Genomic DNA, 23,521 nt, shown 5'->3' on the forward strand with positions numbered 1-23,521 from the left:
CATACAGCGCCCAAATAATACCACTATACAGTAGATATAACAGGATCATACAGTTACTGCCATACAATGAACAGATATAAGTGCCATATAGTGCCCAAATAATACCACTAGACACTAAAAATAGAACAATGTCATACAGTGCTCATTCAATACCACTGCACAGTGAACAGATAGCTGTGATCTATAGCGCCAAACCATACCAATGTACAGTGAAAATATAACAGCATCATACTGTGCTGGAATAATACTGTTATATAAGAGAGCAGCGCCATACAGTGCCCCAGTAACAGCTATGCAAAGAAGTCCTAACACTGCCCCACTGCACAATAATGCCGCCATGTAATATGACATTTGGTTGACATCGAGTTTTTTTTAGGCTGCACAAATAATACTTTATTATCTTCTTTGCAGAATGCTCCAGTATTACAAGAGATGTTATATATACACCTGAGTATAAAACAAAAAAAACACAACTGAATAATTTCCGAGCGGGACCTTTTCCTGCTGCAAATACAGTATTTTTTTCATTAAGATCACAGAGAAAACAGGCGCTAGAGGCTTGATTCCCCGAAATGCACGTAAAATAATAATCCGTGCACACGGATAAGGGAAGTTCTCCAGCAGCGTCCCCCCTCTCCCCCCCCCCCCCCCCCCCATTTATCTGGTCAGTGAGTACAGATTACAGCCGCTTAATGGCTTTCCATTAAAATATTCCCTCAGGTTTGTAATTAGCTTTGCGCACAAGCCTGTGTCATGTGCCACAAATTAGGCTCCTCTCTCGCTTCCTCTTCACGTATGAGTCGGACGTTGCAGTATATCTATAGTCACTACGGGGTCAGACGCTTTCCTGCAATAGCAATAGTTCTGAAGCCTCCGCGCGTCCACGTGAAAAGAAAGAAAAGCGGGCAGGTTTTCAGAGTTAGGCCTCATTTACACGGCCGTGGCCCATATTGCAGACCCGCGGGCACCGGCCATGTGCTCACCGCATCACGGATGCACTTGAATGGGTCCCCAATCCAGAACGGAGACACAGAACCCCACAGAAGCAGTACGAAGCACTTCCGTGGCGGTTTTCTCCGTGCGTCTGCACTGCAAAAATAAAATAAAAAATAGAACTATTTTTTTGCGGTGCAGGTGGATCACGGACCCATTCAAGTTGAATGGCTCCGGATCTGTCGCTGCAGACGTACAGATAGTGCCCCCCCAATGCCCAGAACGGCCGTGTGCAAGAGGTCTTAAAGCAGGCATCCTCAAACTGCAGCCCTCCAGCTGTTGTAAAACTGCTACTCCCACAATGCCCTGCCGTAGGCTGATACCTGTAGGCTGTTCGGGCATGCTGGGAGTTGTAGTTTTGCAACAGCTGGAGGGCCGCAGTTTGAGGATGCCTGCCTTAAAGTATCGTCGCACATGGCAGATTTGTTTCATTCACTTAAGGCCTCATGCACACGGCCGTGTTCCGCAGCCGAGAGCGGTTCGTGGATTACTGTTGAGAGCAGGAGCGCACGGCGTCTGTATCCATAGTCATCAATGGAGCGGATGCACGCATGCCTTTCAGGGGGGGGGGGATATAGTTATCCCCTATCCCAGTGATGGCTAACCTCCGGCACTCCAGCTGTGGTAAAACTACCACTCCCAAGATGCCTCCCTTTGCTTTGCTCCATAGAAATGAATGGAGCATGGTGGGAGTTGTAGTTTCACAACAGCTGGAGTGCCGGAGGTTAGCCATCACTGCGGCCCTACACGGTGGATTGAGGATAAAGTAATCTCACCGGAATACCCCTTTAAAAACTTTACAATAAAGTTTATTTTGTAATAGATGCACCGACTGCTGCAGAACCTCTTGCCGATACTTCCTCTACGAACCCTTTCTCATCTTATGAAAAGCCGCTTTGTTAATGGGGTCCTGCAGACTCTTTGCCTTGCCAAGATTATTTTATTCACATGCTCTTTTTTTAACTGGTGTAGGAAGTTCCTCCAGTTCTTCCAGTTTCTCCTGTACGGACGGACGGCGGGGGGGATCAGCTGTGATAAGAGCCACTGCACCAGCAGCATGCTGTCACCAAGGAGCTAGCAATCTAGCATATTATGTGAAGGATGTAAGTGGCACCCAGCTGACGTCTGGAAGGCTGGCTGCAGACCGTGTGTGAAGGTAGCTCCCAATCAGAGAGCTGTGAGAGGGCAGAGCCAGCCCTGCCCAAGCCCTGTGTCTGTGTGACAGTCACTCAGTCCTTGCTGCCGTGTGTCTATCCTCTGCACTCCTATAGGAGACTGTGCCCAGTGCCAGGCCAGCAGCATGTCCAGAGATACAGGTGGAGGGTGAGTACAGAGACCATACCTACTGACTGCACACCCAGCCTCCTCTGTGCCCACTCCTGGGGGCATGGGAGGCACAGCTGTTCCCCCAGCAGCAGCACCCGGCGTCAGGCAAACCTGATGAATTCTTCATTAATGTTATGCTGGTTCTTTATTTATCGCGTTACATAACGATGGCGGCGTTATATCCCAAAGCGAGTTTATACCACCCTGTCATATAAACTCTTACAGCAGGAAGAACAGGCTGGAAATGAAACCAATCAGAAATGTAGCAATGCAGAAAACATAGATATAGGTTGTGACAAATCCACAGGTTTTATATAGGCAAACTATGTGGTCTAGATTAAGACCGCCATATAGATGCCCATCATGTTTTTGGTAGAACACGACTTTAAAAAAAAAAATCACTGCTTTTACTATATTGAAAAATGAAAGCCAACCCCAGATGTTATGCTGATGTGTACAATAGGAAAGATAGTGTTTGTGCCGATAATCTGCACCATCATCAGTCTGAGCAGCTATCAGGCACTCGATAATATCGCCAAATAATCTGCGCCCATAATCTGCGTCCCCCACTGAGTGGTTAAAGTTGTCAGATCTTGGCTTCCGTCCGCTCCGGGGCAGGCCAAAACTCATTTAAGATTGTTACATTTTGTGCAATGCAGATATTCCATTGTTTTGACTTTTTATAAGGATCGATACAATGTTGCAAGATTTAACCCCTTAAGGACCTGGCCAGATTTCTTTTTTTTTTTGCTCCTCCCCACCTTCCAGAAGCCATAACCTTTTAAAGTTTTCGTTCACATAACCATACGAAGGATTTTTTATATTTTTTTGCGGGACAAGTTGGCGCCGTTTCACACTATAGCTTGTATTGAAAAATGGGTAAAATAAATAAATAAATAATCTTTGTGGGATGAAATTGAAAAACAAAAATGCTATTCGCCCATGATTTTTGGGGTTTTGTGTTGGCGGTGTTTACTGTGCGGCAAAAATGACATGACTACCTTATTTTGCAGGTCAGTATGGTTACGGCGATACCAAATTTATATAGTTTCTATTATGTTTTGATACTAAAGAAAAAAGTTTTTGGAGATGACATATGGGAGACGTGTCACTGCTGCAGACAGCCAGTCATAGGGGGATCAGCGCACGCACAGTCGAGGCCTGCTACTTGCTGGGCAGAGGGCTTCTGGGCAGCGCATGCGCCGATCCCTAAGGTGAATGGGCAGGAGCGAGAGTTCAGGGCCAGGTGTGATAGGGGTTATCCTATAAACAATGTAAAAAATTTAAATCATTCATAATCTACTACATTGTAACATCTTTCTAACAAAGAACCAGCCCTGAACCTCACATGGATCCAGAGATCTCCCCATTCATTGCTCCAATTGTTCTGGCAGATTTATTTCAAATTGTCAGCTTAGGGGGCGTGTCCTTTCGGCTGTAGCCGGTGGCAGTTGAAGGATGGAACTGAGCATGTGCTTCTGTCTCAGTGAGCAGGACAGAGAAATTAGAAAAAGAGCAAACAGCAGGTGGCGCTATACAGATAGACTTCGTTGAATAACTCACTGGCTAGGCTAAATTTTTCATTACATGCTATTACAAAAGTATTCAGATCCAGGTACTGGTTTGAAAACTGTAGAAATATTTTTCATGGGACAACCCCTTTAAAGCTGGAGGGCGTGGCCAAACAGTGAAAAGGGCGGAGCTTTTGGTGCCAGTTATTTACATATAATAAAAGCATAAATTTCTCTCCGCGCTTGTATCAGCAGACAAGCACACATCTGCCAATTCGTTTGGACTACTATGGAGGGATGGGGTGACAGATTCCCTTTAAATAATCTTCCCAATTTTATATGGATGCATAGGCTGGCTGAGATGCTGTTTGCCTGTATGTAGTGCAGCCAGTCTACTGTGCCACTTGTGCAGGGTATGGGGGACTGCGGACCCTCCCTCAGTGGCACACCAGTGGATTTACACATTCCCCTGTGGGCCACTCCGAGCCTGGTACCCTCGGCAGTAAGGCGATCACAGGGTGTCCTGCTGCAGGGAGCTCCAGCGATCAACTGGTTAGCCACCAGCAGGTCTTCGATTTCCCTGCAGCACCACCACAGGCGAAATGAAGTATTACATAGTTCTCATTGAACTCAATGGACCTGCCGGGTCCTCCAGAGTGAGAGAAGGGTCCTGAATAGCGTTGAGCAAATCGAAGTCCACGAAGTCAGGAAAAATTCTCAAATTTCCTCGTGCTTCGTGGTAGAGAACCGATTTTCACTGAATGACGGTTAAAAATAAATAAATCATACTTACCTCATCCATTTGCTTGTGACGGGCCGGCCGCCGCCATCTCAATTGAATATCTCTCATGAAATCCCGTGCGCGGTGATGTATGACGTCACCACGCTGACCGAAATGATGATGTCATCACGGGTCACGCAAGATTTTGCGCCAGATCTTCAATCAAGATGGCGGAGGCCCGTCTGTCGCGAGCAAATGGTTGCGGTAAGTATGATTTAATACCTAAAAAAAATAATGTTTACTATCAGATGCCGCAATCAGCTATGAACGCGGCATCTGAGGGGTACAAGGACGGGGGCGGCGCTATTGCTGCACCCACTAATTACAGAGAAATGCGCTTCTTGACAAAGTAATTCGTCACAAACAAATTGTTTTGTAAAATTCTGAGAAGCAGCCGAATCAAATTTTTTTATACTTCGCTCATCTCTAGTCCTGAACATAGGACCTCCGACTGAGAGCTATATTAGATGAGATGACACTTTTCCACTCCTTTAGGTTTCTGGTGCCTTCACCCAGTCCTTTGGTGTGAACTCCTCCTTAAATATGTATTTTCTGCATTGCATGAAAGGCGATTATCCTTCTCCAGTTCCTATTTTTGGCTGGGACTGAGTGCACTGCAAGGGATAATGTCCTTTATCTTGGTCTCATTAATATCACGCGCTTGTCGCTGTCCTGGTAACAGCTCCCATCCCCGAGCTGCGCGGTTGTGGTGGGAGTATGTGGGCGCACGCTCAGGAGTAATAGGGTGTACGAGTACAGATAATGAAGGAAGGCACCGTAGGGTCATCTGGCTGTGCTGGAGAGAGCTCGCAGGGACTGTAACAAGCTAACCCACAGGACTGAAATCACGTTTTAAGGCCTCATGTGCGGCCGTTCCGTGCATTGGGGACTGCAATTGCGGTTCCCAATGCACGGGCAACATCCGTGCAGCGGGCCGGACCCATTCAACTTAAATGGGTCCATGGTCTGTACGCACCGCAAAAAAGTATGACATGTCATATTTATTTGGGGTGCAGAACAACGGAAAGAAACCCCACAGAAGCACGCCGTAGTGCTGCTGGTGTTCCGTTCCGTGACTCTGTTCCGCATTTCTGGAATTGCGGACCCATTCAATTGAATGCCTGGTGCACGTGGCTGGCGGCCGTGGATTGCCGACCGGCCGTGTGCATGAGGCCTAAGAATTAGAATTTTTTAATTTTTGGGATTTTTTTTACAAACGAAACATTAGATTAAATAAAATGTTGGTATTTTAAGAAAACACCCAATTATATTCATAGATTTACAGTACAAACGGCTTCTGGGGAAAATATATTTTAGACAGGGGTTGTCCCATTTTTCAAACCAGAACCTGGATCTGAATACTTCTTCAACTAAGGCCTCATGCACACGACAGTGTTTTTTCACGGTCCGCAAAACAGGGTTCTGTTGTTCCGTGTCCGTTTTTTCTTCCGTGTGTCTTCCTTGATTTTTGGAGGATCACCAGACCAGAAAAGGGAAAAAAAAATCTAAGTCAAGTTTGCCTTGAAAATGATAGGAAAAAAAATGGACACGGATCACAGACGCGGATGACAATCTTGTGTGCCTAAGTGTTTTTTCACTGACCCATTGACTTGAATGGGTCCGCGAACCGTTGTCCGTCAAAAAAATAGGACAGGTCCTATTTTTTTGACGGACAGGAAACACGGATCACGGACGCAGATGACAAACGGTGCATTTTCCGAGTTTTCAACGGACCCATTGAAAGTCAATGGGTCCGCAGAAAATCACGGAAAAAGGAACAATGGACACGGATGCACACAACGGTCATGTGCATGAGGCCTAAAAATGTATTATGGCCACTGATTTATTCACTGAACTCTTTCTGTATAGCGCCACCTGCTGTTTGCCCTTTTTGAAAATCCTTTGTCCAGCTCACTGAGATGGAAGCACATGTTCAGATCCATCCTTCAACTGGCACAAGCTGCAGCAGACAGGACACACCCCCTGAGAAAGGAAACGCCCCCTTAGCTGTCGCCTTTATATAAATCTAGCAGAGCTTTGGAGGGGAAGATCTCTGGATCCATGTGAGGTACAGGGCTGGTTCTAAGTTTGGTACAGATTATTATGTACTTCATGTCTGATTTACATTTTTTCCATTATTCATGGGATACATGTATAAGAGAATCAAGAGTTACAAGTAACCATTAGCCCAATATCAAAATTTGGAAAGGCCCCCCTTCCACCATAATCATCCTTAGGATAAAGTTCAGAACATGAAAATCTTCTGATTTCTTTGGTTTTCCTTATGCACAGAAATTATGTTGTAATAATAGTGGAATCATGCACACAGTGATGTCACAGTACAAGAAACATGCAAACAGAAGATGTCACAGCACAGTCATTATCTGCACAGTGCAGGAATTGTGTAATGATGTCACATGATGGGGATAATGAAAACAGTGATGTCACTATAATGGGATAGTGCACACAGTGATGTCACAGTACAGGGATAATGCACATAGTGATGTCACAATAGTGAGGTAACGAACACAGTGATGTCATACTACAGGGATAATGCACACAGTGATGTCACAGTACAGGGATAATGCACATAGTGATGTCACAATAGTGAGGTAACGAACACAGTGATGTCACAGTACAGGGATAATGCACACAGTGATGTCCCAATAATGGAATAGTGCACACAGTGATGTCACAGTACAGGGATAATAAACACAGTGATGTCACAGTACAGGGATAATAAACACAGTGATGTCACAGTACAGGGATAATAACACAGTGATGTCACAGTACTGGGATAATAACACAGTGATGTCACAGTACAGTGATAATACACACAGTGATGTCCACAGTACAGGGATAATACACACAGTGATGTCACAGTACAAGGGATAATAACACAGTGATGTCACAGTACAGAGATAATACACACAGTGATGTCCACAGTACAGGATATACACACAGTGATGTCACATACAGGGATAATACCCACGGAGTCACAGTACCGGATCATACACACGTGATGTCACAGTACACAGATAATACACACAGTGATGTCACAGTACAGGGATAATAACACAGTGATGTCACAGTACAGGATAATACACACAGTGATGTCACAGTACAGGATAATACACACAGTGATGTCACAGTACAGAGATATAATACACACAGTGATGTCACAGTACAGGGGATAATACACACAGTGATGTCACAGTACAGGGATAATACACACAGTGATGTCACAGTACAGGGATAATACACACAGTGATGTCACAGTACAGAGATAATACACACAGTGATGTCACAGTACAGGGATATACACACAGTGATGTCACAGTACAGGGATAATACACACAGTGATGTCACAGTACACAGATAATACACACAGTGATGTCACAGTACAGGGATAATACACACAGTGATGTCACAGTACAGGGATAATACACACAGTGATGTCACAGTACAGGGATAATACACACAGTGATGTCACAGTACAGAGATAATACACACAGTGATGTCACAGTACAGGGATAATACACACAGTGATGTCACAGTACAGGGATAATACACACAGTGATGTCACAGTACAGGATAATACACACAGTGATGTCACAGTACAGGATAATACACACAGTGATGTCACTGTACAGGATAATACACACAGTGATGTCACAGTACAGGATAATACACACAGTGATGTCACAGTACAGGGATAATACACACAGTGATGTCACAGTACAGGATAATACACACAGTGATGTCACAGTACAGGATAATACACACAGTGATGTCACAGTACAGGGATAATACACACAGTGATGTCACAGTACAGGATAATACACACAGTGATGTCACAGTACAGAGATAATACACACAGTGATGTCACAGTACAGGGATAATACACACAGTGATGTCACAGTACAGGATAATACACACAGTGATGTCACTGTACAGGATAATACACACAGTGATGTCACAGTACAGAGATAATACACACAGTGATTGTCACAGTACAGGGATAATACACACAGTGATGTCACAGTACAGGATAATACACACAGTGATGTCACAGTACAGAGATAATACACACAGTGATGTCACAGTACAGGGATAATACACACAGTGATGTCACAGTACAGGGATAATACACAGTGATGTCACAGTACGGGGATAATAAAACACAGTGATGTCACAGTACAGGGATAATACACACAGTGATGTCACAGTACAGGAGATAATTACACACAGTGATGTCACAGTACAGAGATAATAAACACAGTGATGTCACAGTACAGGGATAATAAACACAGTGATGTCACAGTACAGGGATAATACACACAGTGCTGTCACAGTACAGAGATAATAAACACAGTGATGTCACAGTACAGGGATAATAACACAGTGATGTCACAGTACAGGGATAATAACACAGTGATGTCACAGTACAGGGATAATAAACACAGTGATGTCACAGTACAGGATAATACACACAGTGATGTCCCAGTACAGGATAATACACACAGTGATGTCACAGTACAGGGATAATACACACAGTGATGTCACAGTTACAGGATAATAAACACAGTGATGTCACAGTACAGGGATAATACACAGTGATGTCACAGTACAGAGATAATAAACAAAGCGATGTCACAGTACAGAGATAATAAACACAGTGATGTCACAGTACAGGCATAACGCACACAGTGATGTCACAGTACAGAGATAATACACACAGTGATGTCACAGTACAGGGATAATAAACACAGTGATGTCACAGTACAGAGATAATAAACACAGTGATGTCACAGTACAGGGATAATAAACACAGTGATGTCACAGTACAGGGATAATACACACAGTGATGTCACAGTACAGGGATAACGCACACAGTGATGTCACAGTACAGGGATAATGCACAAAGTGGTGTCACAATAGTTAGATAATGAACACAGTGATGTCATACTACAGGGATAACGCACACAGTGATGTCACAATAGTTAGATAATGAACACAGTGATGTCATACTACAGGGATAACGCACACAGTGATGCCACAACAGTGGGAGAGTGCACACAGTGATGTCACAGGGATAGTATACACCATGATATAATACCACAGACTACACACACAAAGGTCCCCGTGCACCGTGTGACACTGTGGACAATGCAGTGATGTCACAGCATGCAAACCATAACACCCCCTTCCCTCATCCATAGTCATCACTACCTACACCTTAGGTCTGATTGGAGACGGGCCCCCTTTGTTGTTGGGGTCCATACCTGCTATGCTTGATACTCTGGTAGTAACTCCCATGAAGGGAAAAAAATCAGATACTATTAAATATTCTTTTTTCTATTTTATTGTTATTTTCTGATTGGTTTATTTTATTCTAAGGATGGAAGCCATCTTGCCTGAGCGGCTCCTAATAGCATTCAGGGATATGTTTTACAGTAGCCCCATGGACCCTAGGAACCTATAGTCTGGAGATGACTGACTTCTACAGGAGAGTGTTGTGGTCAGAGGTCATTGTGCAGGGAGGGGGATGAGGTGAGCTGCGACTATCACCTATTGTGAATGATGTGATCCTCTATATAAAGGTGTTACCTGTCATTGTAATCTTGTCTGTGATGATAGCTAAGATGACTAATGAGAAAGGTATCTCTACACAAAACAGAGTGAAAACTGCAGGATTTCAGGATATAATTTTTCAATGTAAATAGCAACTGGAAAAAACACCAAAAATCTCGAAAAATCTTATTACATAGAAAATTGGGCATTAGGTAATTTTCTGATGCCATATTCTCTTTATAAAGCTTGTCCTCTTTGTGTTAGAGCAGGGAACAGCAACTGCTGGCACTCCAGCTGTTCTGAAACTACAACTCCCAGAATCCTCCTTTGACTTCTATGGGAGTTACAAGAACAGCCAAGTAAGTGTGCATGCTGAGAGTCGTAGTTTCACAGCAGCTGGAGTGCCAAAGATGGCTGATCCCTGTGTTAGAGGGCTGATGTTACACACCGCTAGCAATCAGCTGTCATCTGTGGGTAACCTGGCAGCAAGTACTCAATTCCCCTGCAGCGCCCCCATAGGGTAAATGAGGTATTACAGCAGTGGGTGTCCTAGCTTATTGGGATGGTTTTGTAGGACACAGACAGGTCCTATGTGCCCTTCTGGGATATTCAGACATTGGCCGGTGTCTTAACATGGAAAACTCTCCAGAATTCCATCGTCTTATTAGAAGACATAATGCCGAGAAGGTGTTGGAGAAGTCTTGCTGTAGTGGAGCTGGTGCCACATCAGACAGGTTTTAAAAGACAGAAAGGCCACATTCTTGGCTTAGATGTCACACACGTATTCTGTACAGCCCTGTACAATCGTATGTGCTGTGTATAAACCTGCACTAATCTCTTTGCTAACTCAGAACAGATTCAGCTCTGCTACATCAGGGAGATACGTCTCCAGCATGCACCTATGTCACTATTTCCTAATGACTCTGCCTCACATGGACTTGAAGCAGACTCTTCATCTCTGGCTTCCCACACATGCTGTAGACATGTAATAATCTGATCAATAGTGGTCAGATCATTGCTGGATGCATTGGGGGTGTCCAGCATGTCAGGTCCTCCTCAGCCCCTGTGCACTAATCAGAAACTGGAACCTATGGCTAGTACTAGTCTACTCATATGGGACAGGGGGACATCAGACCCCAGGGCACCACCGTAATCTCTGCACCCACAGAATAGCTCTGCCCCATCTCAGGAGAGGGGTCTCTGATCCGGATGTCTGGCACCATGTATGGCCGGATGTGGTAGGCCTGACATTTACATTGTGCAGCACATTCCTCCTTCCTGCCTTTACACATCTACTCAGAAGACTCTCGCCTTCCAAATGCGAGAAATAATGGAAGCAAATAATTAATAATCTCATGTAGAGAAGAGAAAGAGATAACCCAACCTCCTACAGTGCACATCATCTAGTAGTAGCCTCCAGCCATGCTAATCTATCTATCTATCATCTGTCTATCTATCCATCCGTCTGTCTATCTATCTAATATCTATCTGTCCATCTATCTATCTATCTATCTCTTATCTATCTATCCCACATCTATCTATCTATCTATCTATCTATCTATCCCACATCTATCTATCTATCTATCTATCTATCTATCTTATCTATCTATCTATCCATCTATCTAACTGAAGAAATTCCACGGCACATCCAAGAAGTAAAATTGAATATAATGGCTTTATTCACCAGACATGCAACTTTTCGATCCGCTTCCTGGGATCTTTCTCAAGCAATGACTATCTATCTATCCGTCTATCTACTGTATCTATCTGTCCATCCCATATCTATCCATCTACCTCTCTATCTATCTATGTCTCTTTCTTTCCTTCTTTCTTTCATAGTAGTTTCCTCATTTCATGGGGGAAATATATCTCAGTGACTTCACTACATGTTTACTAGCTCGTTCTCACACGGGGCTTGTAAAAAGAGTTCAGATCCTTTGACTTTTTCATCTTTTATTGTGTAACAAACACGAATCACTGCTCCAATAAGGAAAGAAAAGACCATTACATGTGAAAACTCTGCAGACTGATCAACCTTCGCCTCCTAAGGTTAGGTTTACACTTTTGTTAAATGGTTCCGGCAAAGAACAGTCTGCCAGAGTTCACCGGATCCGGCCTAGCCAATATAATGGGATCCGGGGAGAATGGCTTTTGTCTGGCTGAAAACCGGCACCGGAAAGCGGCCAGATCCCCCCCAGATCCAATTATAGTCAATGGTGTCCGGTGGTGAACATCAGTGGATCCAGTGAACTTCGGAAGGCTTCTCTCTGCAGATCAGCCTGCTGAGGGAAGTATACTGTCAACTGTTTCCAGTGTAGAGCAACAATATCACAGTGTAAATACAGGAATATCAGATCCGCCAACATCTACTTGGTAACAGTTTTCAGGGGGCCAAAAAAATTCTATGAGATCTATGAGATATTAGACATGGCAGAATACCTCGATGCAATGTAACAGATCTCTGTATGTTGCCTCCACGTGGAATTAGAGGCACATGGAGATACATAGGGGGCATTGAAGGTGAAGGATCTGCTCCTCAGCACTTACATCTGGCATTAGTTCATATCTTTGTGATAAGTACATATTATCTTTCTTACATATTTGCACATTTGATGCCAACACAGAGATAATACATTTCTGGCTGGATTGAATTAGTACTGCCAATATGCTAAGGCCAAGCCAATCCCAGGCGGCAGTGTGCTGACATAAGTGACGAGCAGAGGCTCTCAAGCTATTTCTGATCTACATGGAATGGACACTTTATTACAGGATCCTATCTAGTAGAAACGTTGGACCTCCATTGGCCTGCAATGCAGACAGGATAGCCCATTCTACGTCATTCCAGAGATGCTCTATAGGATCTTCCAAGACTGGGAACCTCTTTTCAGGGAGGGTGCAAGAGTCACCGGTGCTCTGGTTCCAGCATGGAGCTCCTGACCAGAATTATGATGTGCCATCTATATGCATGTGTCGGTGGCAGGAGGGGAAAGGAGCTTAACGCTGTAACCAGGGGGCCAATGACGGGTGAGTCTTTTTTCTTTAACTCCTGCACCCTGCCCGGCCTAACAAAAAGTGCTACTCGGACTCTTAGAAACCCTTGAAGATCCTGAGACTATGAAGGAAACAAGGAGAACTTGCTGTCATGATCCTGGAACCAATTCATTACTATATGAGCCTTGTGGCATGGTGCACTGTCCTTCTGAAAATGTCCTTCTGCCACCAGGTAAACAGTTGGCATGAAGGGATGAACTTGGTTGCCACAATGCTTAGGTATGCCCTACTGTCCAAAGGTCCATCCCCAGGTATCGGAGGTCCCAGGGTGTGCCAAGAAACCATTCCTCAAGCCATTGCTCCAGTTCCACCAGCCGGACAAGAAGGGTTCATCAACTCATGCTGATTACACCAACATCTGACCCTTCCATCAGCGTAGTGCTACAATAATCAGAATTTTTAGGTGATGTTTTTCCACTGCTCAGTGATCCAATTTGTCCACATTTTTGCACACTGGAGTCTTGTCTTTCTGTTTCCATTAGACAGCAATGGCACTGGATTTGGTCGCATGCGTTCTGAGGAACGGCGAATTGTCCAGACACATTAGTTGGAGCACCAGCGTTGTATTTCTCTGCAGTTTACTTGGCTGTGCCTCATCTGTTCATCAGAAGGATTTTTGACCACCCTTTGATCTCCCTTTCCACAAAGACTTGTTCACATTCACAGGATCCCCTTTCGTTGGATGGTCTTCCTCAATCACATCGTTCTTTGGTGCTCTCAACACCGTTGCAAGACAAAAACCCCAGAAGCATGTCAGCATCTAAAATACTGGTCTGAACTTCTCCACCGATGATCAAGCCTTGGTCGAAGTAGTTTAGATTGTTAAAGTTTTCCATACTAATGCGGATTCACACCGATTCATGGAAAACTTGGTCACTTGATTCTATGGGACATTCCGGGGTCACAAGTATAATTTCCATACGAGGAAGCTCCATAATTTCCAGACGAGAGGGCAAGTGACTCTAATAAAGCGGCCATTTAGTGTAGATAGTGACCTAAAGGAACAACTCAGCATGAGACACACACCTAAAATAAAATATGAAATAGCTCAAAGTTTTATTTAAAAATATTGTACCGTTTTGTGTGTACAGCTCCTCTGCAGACTTGTGTATCTCCATCGTTACAAACTAGAAACAAACCTTGTCTTATCCTGGCTGCACCCTTCTTCTGTTTTAGGCAGGACAGTGGCCGGATGATCCGCGGGGAGGGGGATTTGCGGCACTTCCTCTAGCAGTCGGCGCGTGTTTATTTCCGCTGACGGCCTCCTTGTAGCATCTCCGCGCTGTACCTCTTGTGCCGATACAGCAGACCAGACCTTGGTGTGTGCTTTTCTAGTAAATCATTATATAATGTAGCAGTTCCTGTCGTTTGCCTAATGTAAATAGCCAACAAGCTGCTGTTGACAGATCCGTGATTCTTATCATTGATTGTTTCTATAGTAGATTCAGTAAATAATGGCACTGTTAGGTATTTGTATGTTCACATGATCACAAAAAAAAAAAAACAGGGACCTTCACCTTCCATGTATTATGAGTCTTCCTATATGGCAGGTGGACTCAAGTCAACCCTCCAGGCACCACGGACCAAGTGTGACTGCTTCCTCTGCGCCACCTTATAGCTATGGCCATGGCAGCTACAGCAGTTGCCTTGCAGGGCAGTGGAAAGTGGAGGCTCCAGCTCCCATCCACATGGGCAGGGTGCCCCTAAACACCACGACACCCAACTATCCAACAAAGGGTGAAAGACCAATGCACCCAGGGGCGTAGCTAAAGGCTCATGGGCCCTGGTGCAAGAGTTCAGCTTGGGCCCCCCTTCCCTCAGTGCTTTGTGGCCGGGGGCAGGGAAGCGCATAGCCTTGGTGCTACCTGAGGCACAATTGAAACTGCCCCCCCCCCATGCCAAATTTCTGACCTGACCCCTTCCCTCCAGCCAGAGGTGTAATTTGACCATCATGCACTTTCTATAATACCGGTGTCTTCTTATGTGGCCCAAGGGTCTTTGGGCCCCCTCAGGCTCCTGGGCCCGGTAGTGACTGCTACCTCTGCATGCCCCTGAATGCACCAACGTGGTCAAATGGGACCCTGGACAATGAGCAAAATCAGTCTACTCCTGTATATCAGGTATATTCAATTTCTGGCATAATTTTCACCCACATAATACCTCCATATAGTGCCCATATGTGCAGTATAGCAATAACACCGTCATAGAGTTTCATGCCAAACAATACAAGTTGGTTTTAGTTTGCTTCAGAAGTCCCCATTCTTGTGAGCCCCTCAGGAAATGAAGACTCTATGCCATTGCCTAGTTTGCCACCCTAAGAGTCGTGCTCCAACATGTGCAGATTGGATTATATAAGGGAGCCGGTCCCCAGGAAATTCACTGTTAGACCGGGCACAGGGCCTTGTAGGGCTAGCTCTGCTCAATGTAATGATACCGTTCCGTTGCTTCATTCTGAAGAAAAAAGGGAATTTTAATCTATATGTAAATGAGCAGTTAAGTGCACTGAGGGCGGGACCAAGTGCACCTATGCTCCTCCTGCTTCCTCTGCCAGCCCCTTCCTCTCCTTCTTGACAGGACCAAGTTCCCGCATAGTCATCTCACCCTGTCAATCAGCAAGGAGAAGGAGGAGCTGGCAGAGGAAGTAGGAGGAGCATAGGTGCACTTGGTCCCGCCCTCAGTGCACTTAGAGGCTCATTTCTATATGGATTTAGCAACGGATCTCTAAGTGAACTGTATAATTACATGTGGCTCAGCTAGCTCTATAATGCATGGTGCCTGGATAACCGGTGAATTTCCTGGTGTCACAGGAACTGGTCTGATTGCATCAGCGTAATATGTGGATGTCAGGGCCATCAGTGATCCGAGGACGCAGCTCACATGTACTGACCTTTGTTTACCAAGGGCTGGAATACTCAGAAATACCAAGTGACTGTTATACAGCCACATTACCCCGATCTCCGCAGTATGCCGCGCACAGTCTATGTGGTAACTGGGCAAACTGGTTTTACAAGTGGATTTATTTTTGGGCAATAGAGCAGAACAAGAATGAGCGGAATCACACACGCCTATATCCTCCGTCTGCAGAGGGCCCGTAAAATTCAGGGTTGCTATTATAGCACCTAGCACCATGGCTGCCAAGAAGGAGGCGACAGTTCAGGTGACACTGCCCCGGTCTCCTATCTGGTATGACACATTGCAGCTGCCTCAGTTCACACACACCCTCCATTGAGCACCACCTCGGTGACGTAAGACGAGAACAGGTAGACCGTGCAAGGCACAGGCGAAGCAGCGAGGCGGCCCAGCTGTGATTACTGCTATGTCAATGTTTACCGTAGACATTCCCTTGGGACTTCAGTCCATGGAGGAGCAACGCAGGCTTTAATATTGAGTACGGATAGTGGAGATTGGAGAAACGGGGCGCACGGTATTGTCCTCTTTCTAGAGTCTTTAGATAGGTTCTAGAGGAGACAATCCTACCATCTATTTCTGGATGTAAGTGGTAAATCAGTCGTGGCGGCTCGGGAGGCTGAGGCTACCTGGAGACATCTGCCGCGCGATGGATGTGGCCAGGGTCGGACTGCGGTTCCTTAGGCCCTCCAGGGGATATCATTCTCAGGGAAGACTAATTGGTTTCAAACCAAAGAAAGACCCTAGTGCGAGAAGTTTGTTTCAGATGCAGCTCCAAATGGGTTTTTCTCCTGGACCTTTGGGGCCCACTTTGAGGTCAGAGGCTGGGCCCACAGGAGGATCCTCTGGTACTCTGCTGGGTCAGTCCTGGATGTGGCTTGCACCGTTGTGTGAAGTTGCTCTCAGAAACTAGGACTAGGAGTTCAGCCATAGTGACTTCCATAGTGAGGAACCTGATGTACACCCCCCCCCCCCAGACCTCAGGGGGTAGCCTGTAAGGGAGCTGCAAACCTGAAGAATCCTAGTGACCAATAAACGTGGAGAAGTGAACACACATATGCATCACTTGGAACAGAGCATTACTTTTTGCAATATTTCTGCGAAGTGACATTTCTGCACATCACCAGGCATAGTATCATACCCGTGTGACATCACTGTGAGCTTTATTACAGTACGGTGACATTACTGGGCACATTATCCCACCAACGTGACATCACTGGTGATTCTTACACCCCTGCTTTTTACTATATCACTTACAGAGTATTTTTGACAGAATCTGTGCCAGAGGACCCAGTGCAGATATGGACATAGCCTTAATAGCAGAGACTGGATAGATTTAGGATGCTTTATTTTATTTAAGTTAAAGGGACCCCAACATTAGAAAGACATTTTTTTAATGGATTTTTATTTTTTTTTGTCCTAAAAATAATGAACATTGCGGTTTTATATGTGCTGCCCTCTAGTGGCCATACGGCCTATGATGCAGATAGATCCAAAACAGCAGTTTACTTCACAGCCCGCAGTAATAATGCATATTATCACCTTATTTTCATAAATACATAGGCAGGCGGTTAATGACGTAATGGCAGGTCTATCGTATGGCCTTAAAGGGGTCCTCTCACTTCAGCAAATGGCATTTATCATGTAGAGAAAGTTAATACAAGGCTCTTACTAATGTATTGTGATTGTTCATATTTCTTCCTTTGCTGGCAGCTACCCTGTAATCCAGCAACGGTGGTTGTGCTTGCACATTATAGGGAAAAAAAAGCCGACTGTGGGAGCGTGCACAGACACGCATGCGCAGCAGCTCCCGTTCCGCCACCTTGTATCTGCTCTGCAGTGTTGGACGTAAACTATGGAAACGAGCAGTGTATAATGTGATGGAAAAAATGAATCCAGCCAGCAAAGGAGGCAATATGGACAATCACAATACATTAGTAAGTGTCTTGTATTAACTTTCTCTACATGATAAATGCCATTTGCTGAAGTGACACAACCGCTTCTTGCACAATATAAACATTGGCTGGCATGCAGGCGATCAGTCGCCCATTAAATCTGACCATCGCCATGCCAGGCTAAACTGGCAGATCACAGAGGAACTTAACCTAAACCAGCAGAGTGGGCTGGTACAAGATGTCAAATGATCATCTGCCCCATACATTCCAAACTAGATAAAAAATTTGGTCCTTTGCGATATACATTGGCTGAAATTAGAGATTTTTTGTTTTGTTTCCCCCCAGCACCACTTTCCTGTACTCACTATGTCCGGTATTGCAGCTTATGCCCATTCAGGCGGTATTATTTCAGCCCCATCAGGCCCTGCACACGGCACACACAGTGCGGACGGAATAGTCCAATAGAACAGTGAAACGTTATATTATAGAGTAAATCAATAATTGACCTTTTTTATTAGTTCAGCTGCCTAATAGCATTGTACTGTACTTGGTGTAGACAGGCGGGTATGGCAGACACGTTTTCCTGCCAGGATGCAGCAATTTGCAAAGAAAACTTGTTATATCTCAAATTAGTTTATGGAGTAGAACTCTCAGCATTTAAATTAATGATTAATAACGCGCATTTTCAGCAAGGCCCCTTATAGCTATAGTTGTACCCCTGATTATTACTACTAGCAGAATGTACATGTATGTAATACACATTTAGGGCTCATGCACGCAAATGTATTTTTCTTCTGTATCCATTCCGTTTTTTTACAGGTCCGTATACGGAACCATTCATTTCAATGGGGCTTGAAATAAAGCGGAAATGACTCCGTGGGCATTCCCTGTCCGTATGTTCGCATCTTCGTTTCGCAAAAACAAAATAGAACAGGTCCTTATTCTTGCCCGTTTTGCAGACAAGCACAGCATTGTTACTAGGGATGAGCGAATCGACTTCGGATGAAACATCCAAAGACGATTCACATAAAACTTTGTTCTAATACTGTACGGAGCAGGAGCTTCATACAGTATTAGAATGTATTGGCTCAGATGAGCTGAAGTTATTGCTTCGCAAAGTCTCACGAGACTTTGCGCAATAATTTCATAAATTAATTTGTACTGTAAAAAACCATTTCCCTGAACTCGGATTCGGTTCCAAGTGGTACCTTTTTTTTTACAGTACAAATTAATTCGTGAAGTTATTGCGCGTAGTCTAATTGTTACAATGGACCTGCAAAAAAACGGATGCAATACCGAAGTCACACGGATGTCATCCGTTTTTTTTTTTTTTTTTTTTGCAGATCCGTGTTTTGCGGACTGCAAAATACATACATGAGCTGACATTGTCTCGTCTTTGACTCCCCAGGCCGCCAGACTCGGACTTGAAGATTTCGCTGTCAGAATGTATGAACGCGTTGGATATGTTCTTGAACAACAACTTCCAGGAGGCTCTCACCTACCTCCAAGCCAAGTAAGTATTACAGCCTTGGGCTCAGGAGCTCACTCACGTTTCTGACTTCACGCATTGTCTTGTAGGGGTAGGTAATTGGGGTTTGCCATGTATTTGGCGCTCTGTTTCGGATTGTGTGCATAGGAGAATATTTATCAAGACGGGTGCTTTCTGCGCTGGTCGCCGCCGGAGGATGCACCTTATTTATGACGGGGCCCAGGCCTCATCATAAATAAGGCGTATCCTCCTGCAGTCCGTGCGTCTAAACGGAAATCCATGACAGCTCAGAGCTGCCGTAGATTCCTGGCTTTATTTGCACCAGAAAAGTGGCGTAAATTAAGATACGTTTTTCAGACCTGCCCCAATCCCCGTTGTCACGCACCCTTTAAGGAAAGTGCAAAGGGCAGCATAAAACTAGAATGCGACAATTTTTAAAAAAGTCGCTCCTGTGAGCACTGCAGCCTCCTCCCATGTTCCCATGCACACCGCCATAGACGCTAACCTAGGAGGAGGCTGCAGTGCTCACAGGAGCACCAAGGGCTTTTCCAACAATTGATTATGGGGGTGCCCGGAGTCAGACCCCCGCCGATCAGATACGGATGACACCTTTAAAGGAATCTACCAGAAATAAAAATAAAATGTGAAAAATTATATTTATTTTCTTCTATGCATATAGAGATATAAGCACTTAAAGGGGTTGGCCCATCTCACACATTGGTGCAATATCGTTAGCATCTATCACTAGGGGAGCCCCAAAGCGAAGGACAGCACACCGTACAGGTCGGCGTACTCCCCATTCACTTCTGTAGGAGTTCAGAAAAAAGCCGACCTGGCGGGTAAAGTATGGTGGCGCTTGGCTGGTGTGCCCTCCTTCACTTTGTGTGCCCCGTCCTAGAGATAGGTGCAGGTCCCAGAGGTAGGACCCGCACCTATCTGACATTGGTGGCCTAACCTAGCGATATGCCACCAATGTGTGAGATGGGCCAACTCCTTTAAAATTATTGCCCCAAAGCGTGAGACTGCACTACTTACAAATTTTGCTTCCTGCCTGGTGCTTTTTTCTCATGGAGACTCGGTGTGGATCCAATTCATCAAATGCAATTGTAATTACTTTTTACCTGGCTTCAGTAACAGCATTTATCTGTCTGTATATGTGAAGGACATCTCTCTATTTGAATATTTAATCTGATAAAATTGTATGACACGATAGTGGATAGTTGATGTCTCAAATGGAGGTCAATATCTCTGCTGTGACATCCATGGGCAGTGGCTGACGTAACTAGAAACCAGTCTGTAGTTGGAAAACCAGGAGACAGAATTTAAGCAAAAGGTCAGGGCTGGCAGTGTTCATGAAATACCATAATTCAAGCAGACAATGTCAGCCTTCAGAAGTTCAAAGTCAGGGTCAATCCAACTCAACCCTGCCTTAAACTTGGGGGGTCTGTAACTTCAACAGAATAGCGTGCCTAAAACATTAAGGTCACAGAGAGAGTAGCATCTGTAACTTCAAGTAATAGAGGATTAGTGATGGACGAGCATCGGCCTGGATGATACGCGAACGCTCGTTCACGATCAAATGTTCGCGAACCGCGCGTTCGTGGCAGGCCTCATTCGCTTTAATGGCAGGCGAACCTGAAAAACCTTAAGGTCATATTTGCAGCCAGCAAACACTTACTAGAAGGCAGAAAACCAGTCAGTATCTGGTGTGGCCACCATTTGCCTCACACAGTGCAGCACATCTCCGTGGCATAGAGTTGATCAGGTTGATTGTGGCCTGTGGGATGTTGGTCCGCTCCTCTCCTGTGCGAAGTTGCAGAATATTGGCAGGAACTGGAACACGCTGTCGTATACGCCGATCCAGAGCATCCCAAACATGCTCAATGGGTGACATGTCCGGTGAGTGTGCTGCCATGCAAGAGCTGGGATGTTTTCAGCTTCCAGGAATGGTGTACAGATCCTTGCAATATGGGGCCGTGCATTATCCTGCTGCACATGAGGTGATGGTCGTGGATGAACAGCACAACAATGGGCCCCAGGACCTCGTCACGGGATCTCTGTGCATTCAAAATGCCATCAATAAAATGCACCTGTGTTCATTGTCCATAACATACGCCTGCCCGTACCATAACCCCACCGCCACCATGGGCCACTCCATCCACAACGTTGACGTCAGCAAACCGCTCACCCACACAACGCCACACACGCTGTCTGCCATCTGCCCTGAACAGTGAAAACCGGGACTCATCCGTGAACAGAACGCCTCTCCAACGCGCCAGACGCCATCGAATGTGAACATTTTCCCACTCAAGTCGGTTACGACGATGAACTGCAGTCAGGTCCAGACCCCGGTGAGGACGACGAGCAGAGGAGCTTCCCTGAGACGGCGTCTGACAGTTTGTGCAGAAATTATTTGGTTATACAAACCGATTGTTGCTGCAGCTGTCCGGGCGGCTGGTCTCAGACGACCATGGAGGTGAACATGCTGGATGTGGAGGTCCTGGCTGGTGTGGTTACACGTGGTCTGCGGTTGTGAGGCCGGTTGGATGTACTGCCAAATTCTCTGAAACGTCTTTGGAGACGGTTTATGGTAGAGAATTGAACATTCATTGCACGGACAACAGCTCTGGTAGACATTCCTGCAGTCAGCATGCCAATTGCACGCTCCTTCAAACGTCGCAACATCTGTGGCATTGTGCTGTGTGATCAAACTGCACATTTCAGAGGGGACTTTCATTGTGGGCAGTCTAACGCACGCCTGTGCAATATTCATGCTGTCTAATCAGCACCTTGATATGCCACACCTGTGAGGTGGGATGGATTATCTCGGCAAAGGAGAAGCGCTCACTACACAGATTTAGACAGATTTGTGAACAATATTTGAGAGTAATGGGTCTTCTGTGTCTGTAGAAAATGTTTCAGATCTTTGATTTCAGCTCATGCAAAATGGGAACAAAACCGAAAGTGTTGCGTTTATATTTTTGTTCAGTGTATATAAAACCAGGCAGGAACATATCGTACAATTAAATGGCCTCTTTACCAATTTTAGCATCACTCAGAATTTATATTAGAATTTCACATTATAGTCACCTGTTCCCATATAACAATATGGTAAATTGCAACCTTAGGAACAACTACACATTGTGAATACGGACATCTTGTACATGCAGATCAGCTTTTATGTCCTCATGACTCACTCACCAACAATGTTACCACCCAAAATTGGGTGGCAACGTACATATGGCCCACCTAGCACCTCCCTGACTTGGTATGTGGTAATCTTGAGGTCCAGTTCATGCTACAGGTTACTGAATATAAATCCTCGGATGGTTGCAATACTTTGATTGCAGAATTGCAGAAAAGAGGGAACATGATCTGGAGGTTCCTTTATACGTATTATAATGTAACCCATGCTGGACGCTTGATATGACTAATTGCGTAACGTAGACCAAAACCATTTTGGTACCAAATTATCATTTATCAGCGGCAAGTTTGAACGAAAGGTGGGGAGGTCAGAAGAAGATCCGTAGAAATTCCAATGCCCTCAATTACCATTGATGGTCAGTACGCTTGGCCATACACTTACAGCTATTCCTTCTGAACCCCCTATACACATGCACGCTCAGCTTGGCCAGGTGTTCATGTGTTCTCAAAGGGGACAGGGGAGGAAGGGTCCTTTTATATGGGCCGATGAACGGAGTGAAAAAATATCATTCCCAGTCATTGCCCCATGTAAACAAACAAACGGAATGGGGGATGAATGATCGTAGTAACGATCCTTCTTTCCCACTCAGTGAACTTCATGTTGTGTAAAATCAAGCGCTCATCAACCTATATATCAGGGGTAGGCAACCTCCGGCACTCCAGCTGTTGTGAAACTACAACTCCCAGCATTTGGGACCAAAATTGCCCATGTAAAAGGATCTTGATATATCTTTCCCCAACATCGGCCATCAGGGGGCAAGGTTGGGACGTCCCCATATTCTCTAGATGG

General features: G+C 45.1%; 1 protein-coding gene across 4 annotated transcripts in view; it reads left to right on the forward strand.

The window, feature by feature from the left end:
* The first annotated feature begins 2,028 nt into the window (after positions 1–2,028).
* TTC39A (tetratricopeptide repeat domain 39A) overlaps positions 2,029–23,521 on the forward strand; it is a 65,001-nt gene continuing 43,508 nt past the window's right edge. The window contains exons 1-2 of one of the 4 annotated variants that reach the window (XM_044301822.1): positions 2,029–2,316; positions 19,447–19,551. In XM_044301822.1, the coding sequence (XP_044157757.1) occupies positions 2,294–2,316; positions 19,447–19,551 (128 nt within the window). In that variant the 5' untranslated portion in view covers positions 2,029–2,293. Of the gene's footprint in view, positions 2,317–14,536; positions 14,556–16,572; positions 16,625–16,644; positions 16,729–19,446; positions 19,552–23,521 lie in introns of those variants that run through there. The other 3 variants (XM_044301825.1, XM_044301824.1, XM_044301823.1) reach the window with 3 other exon arrangements.

This window comes from Bufo gargarizans, chromosome 7, assembly GCF_014858855.1.
Source record: "Bufo gargarizans isolate SCDJY-AF-19 chromosome 7, ASM1485885v1, whole genome shotgun sequence".
Classification (NCBI taxonomy): domain Eukaryota; kingdom Metazoa; phylum Chordata; class Amphibia; order Anura; family Bufonidae; genus Bufo; species Bufo gargarizans.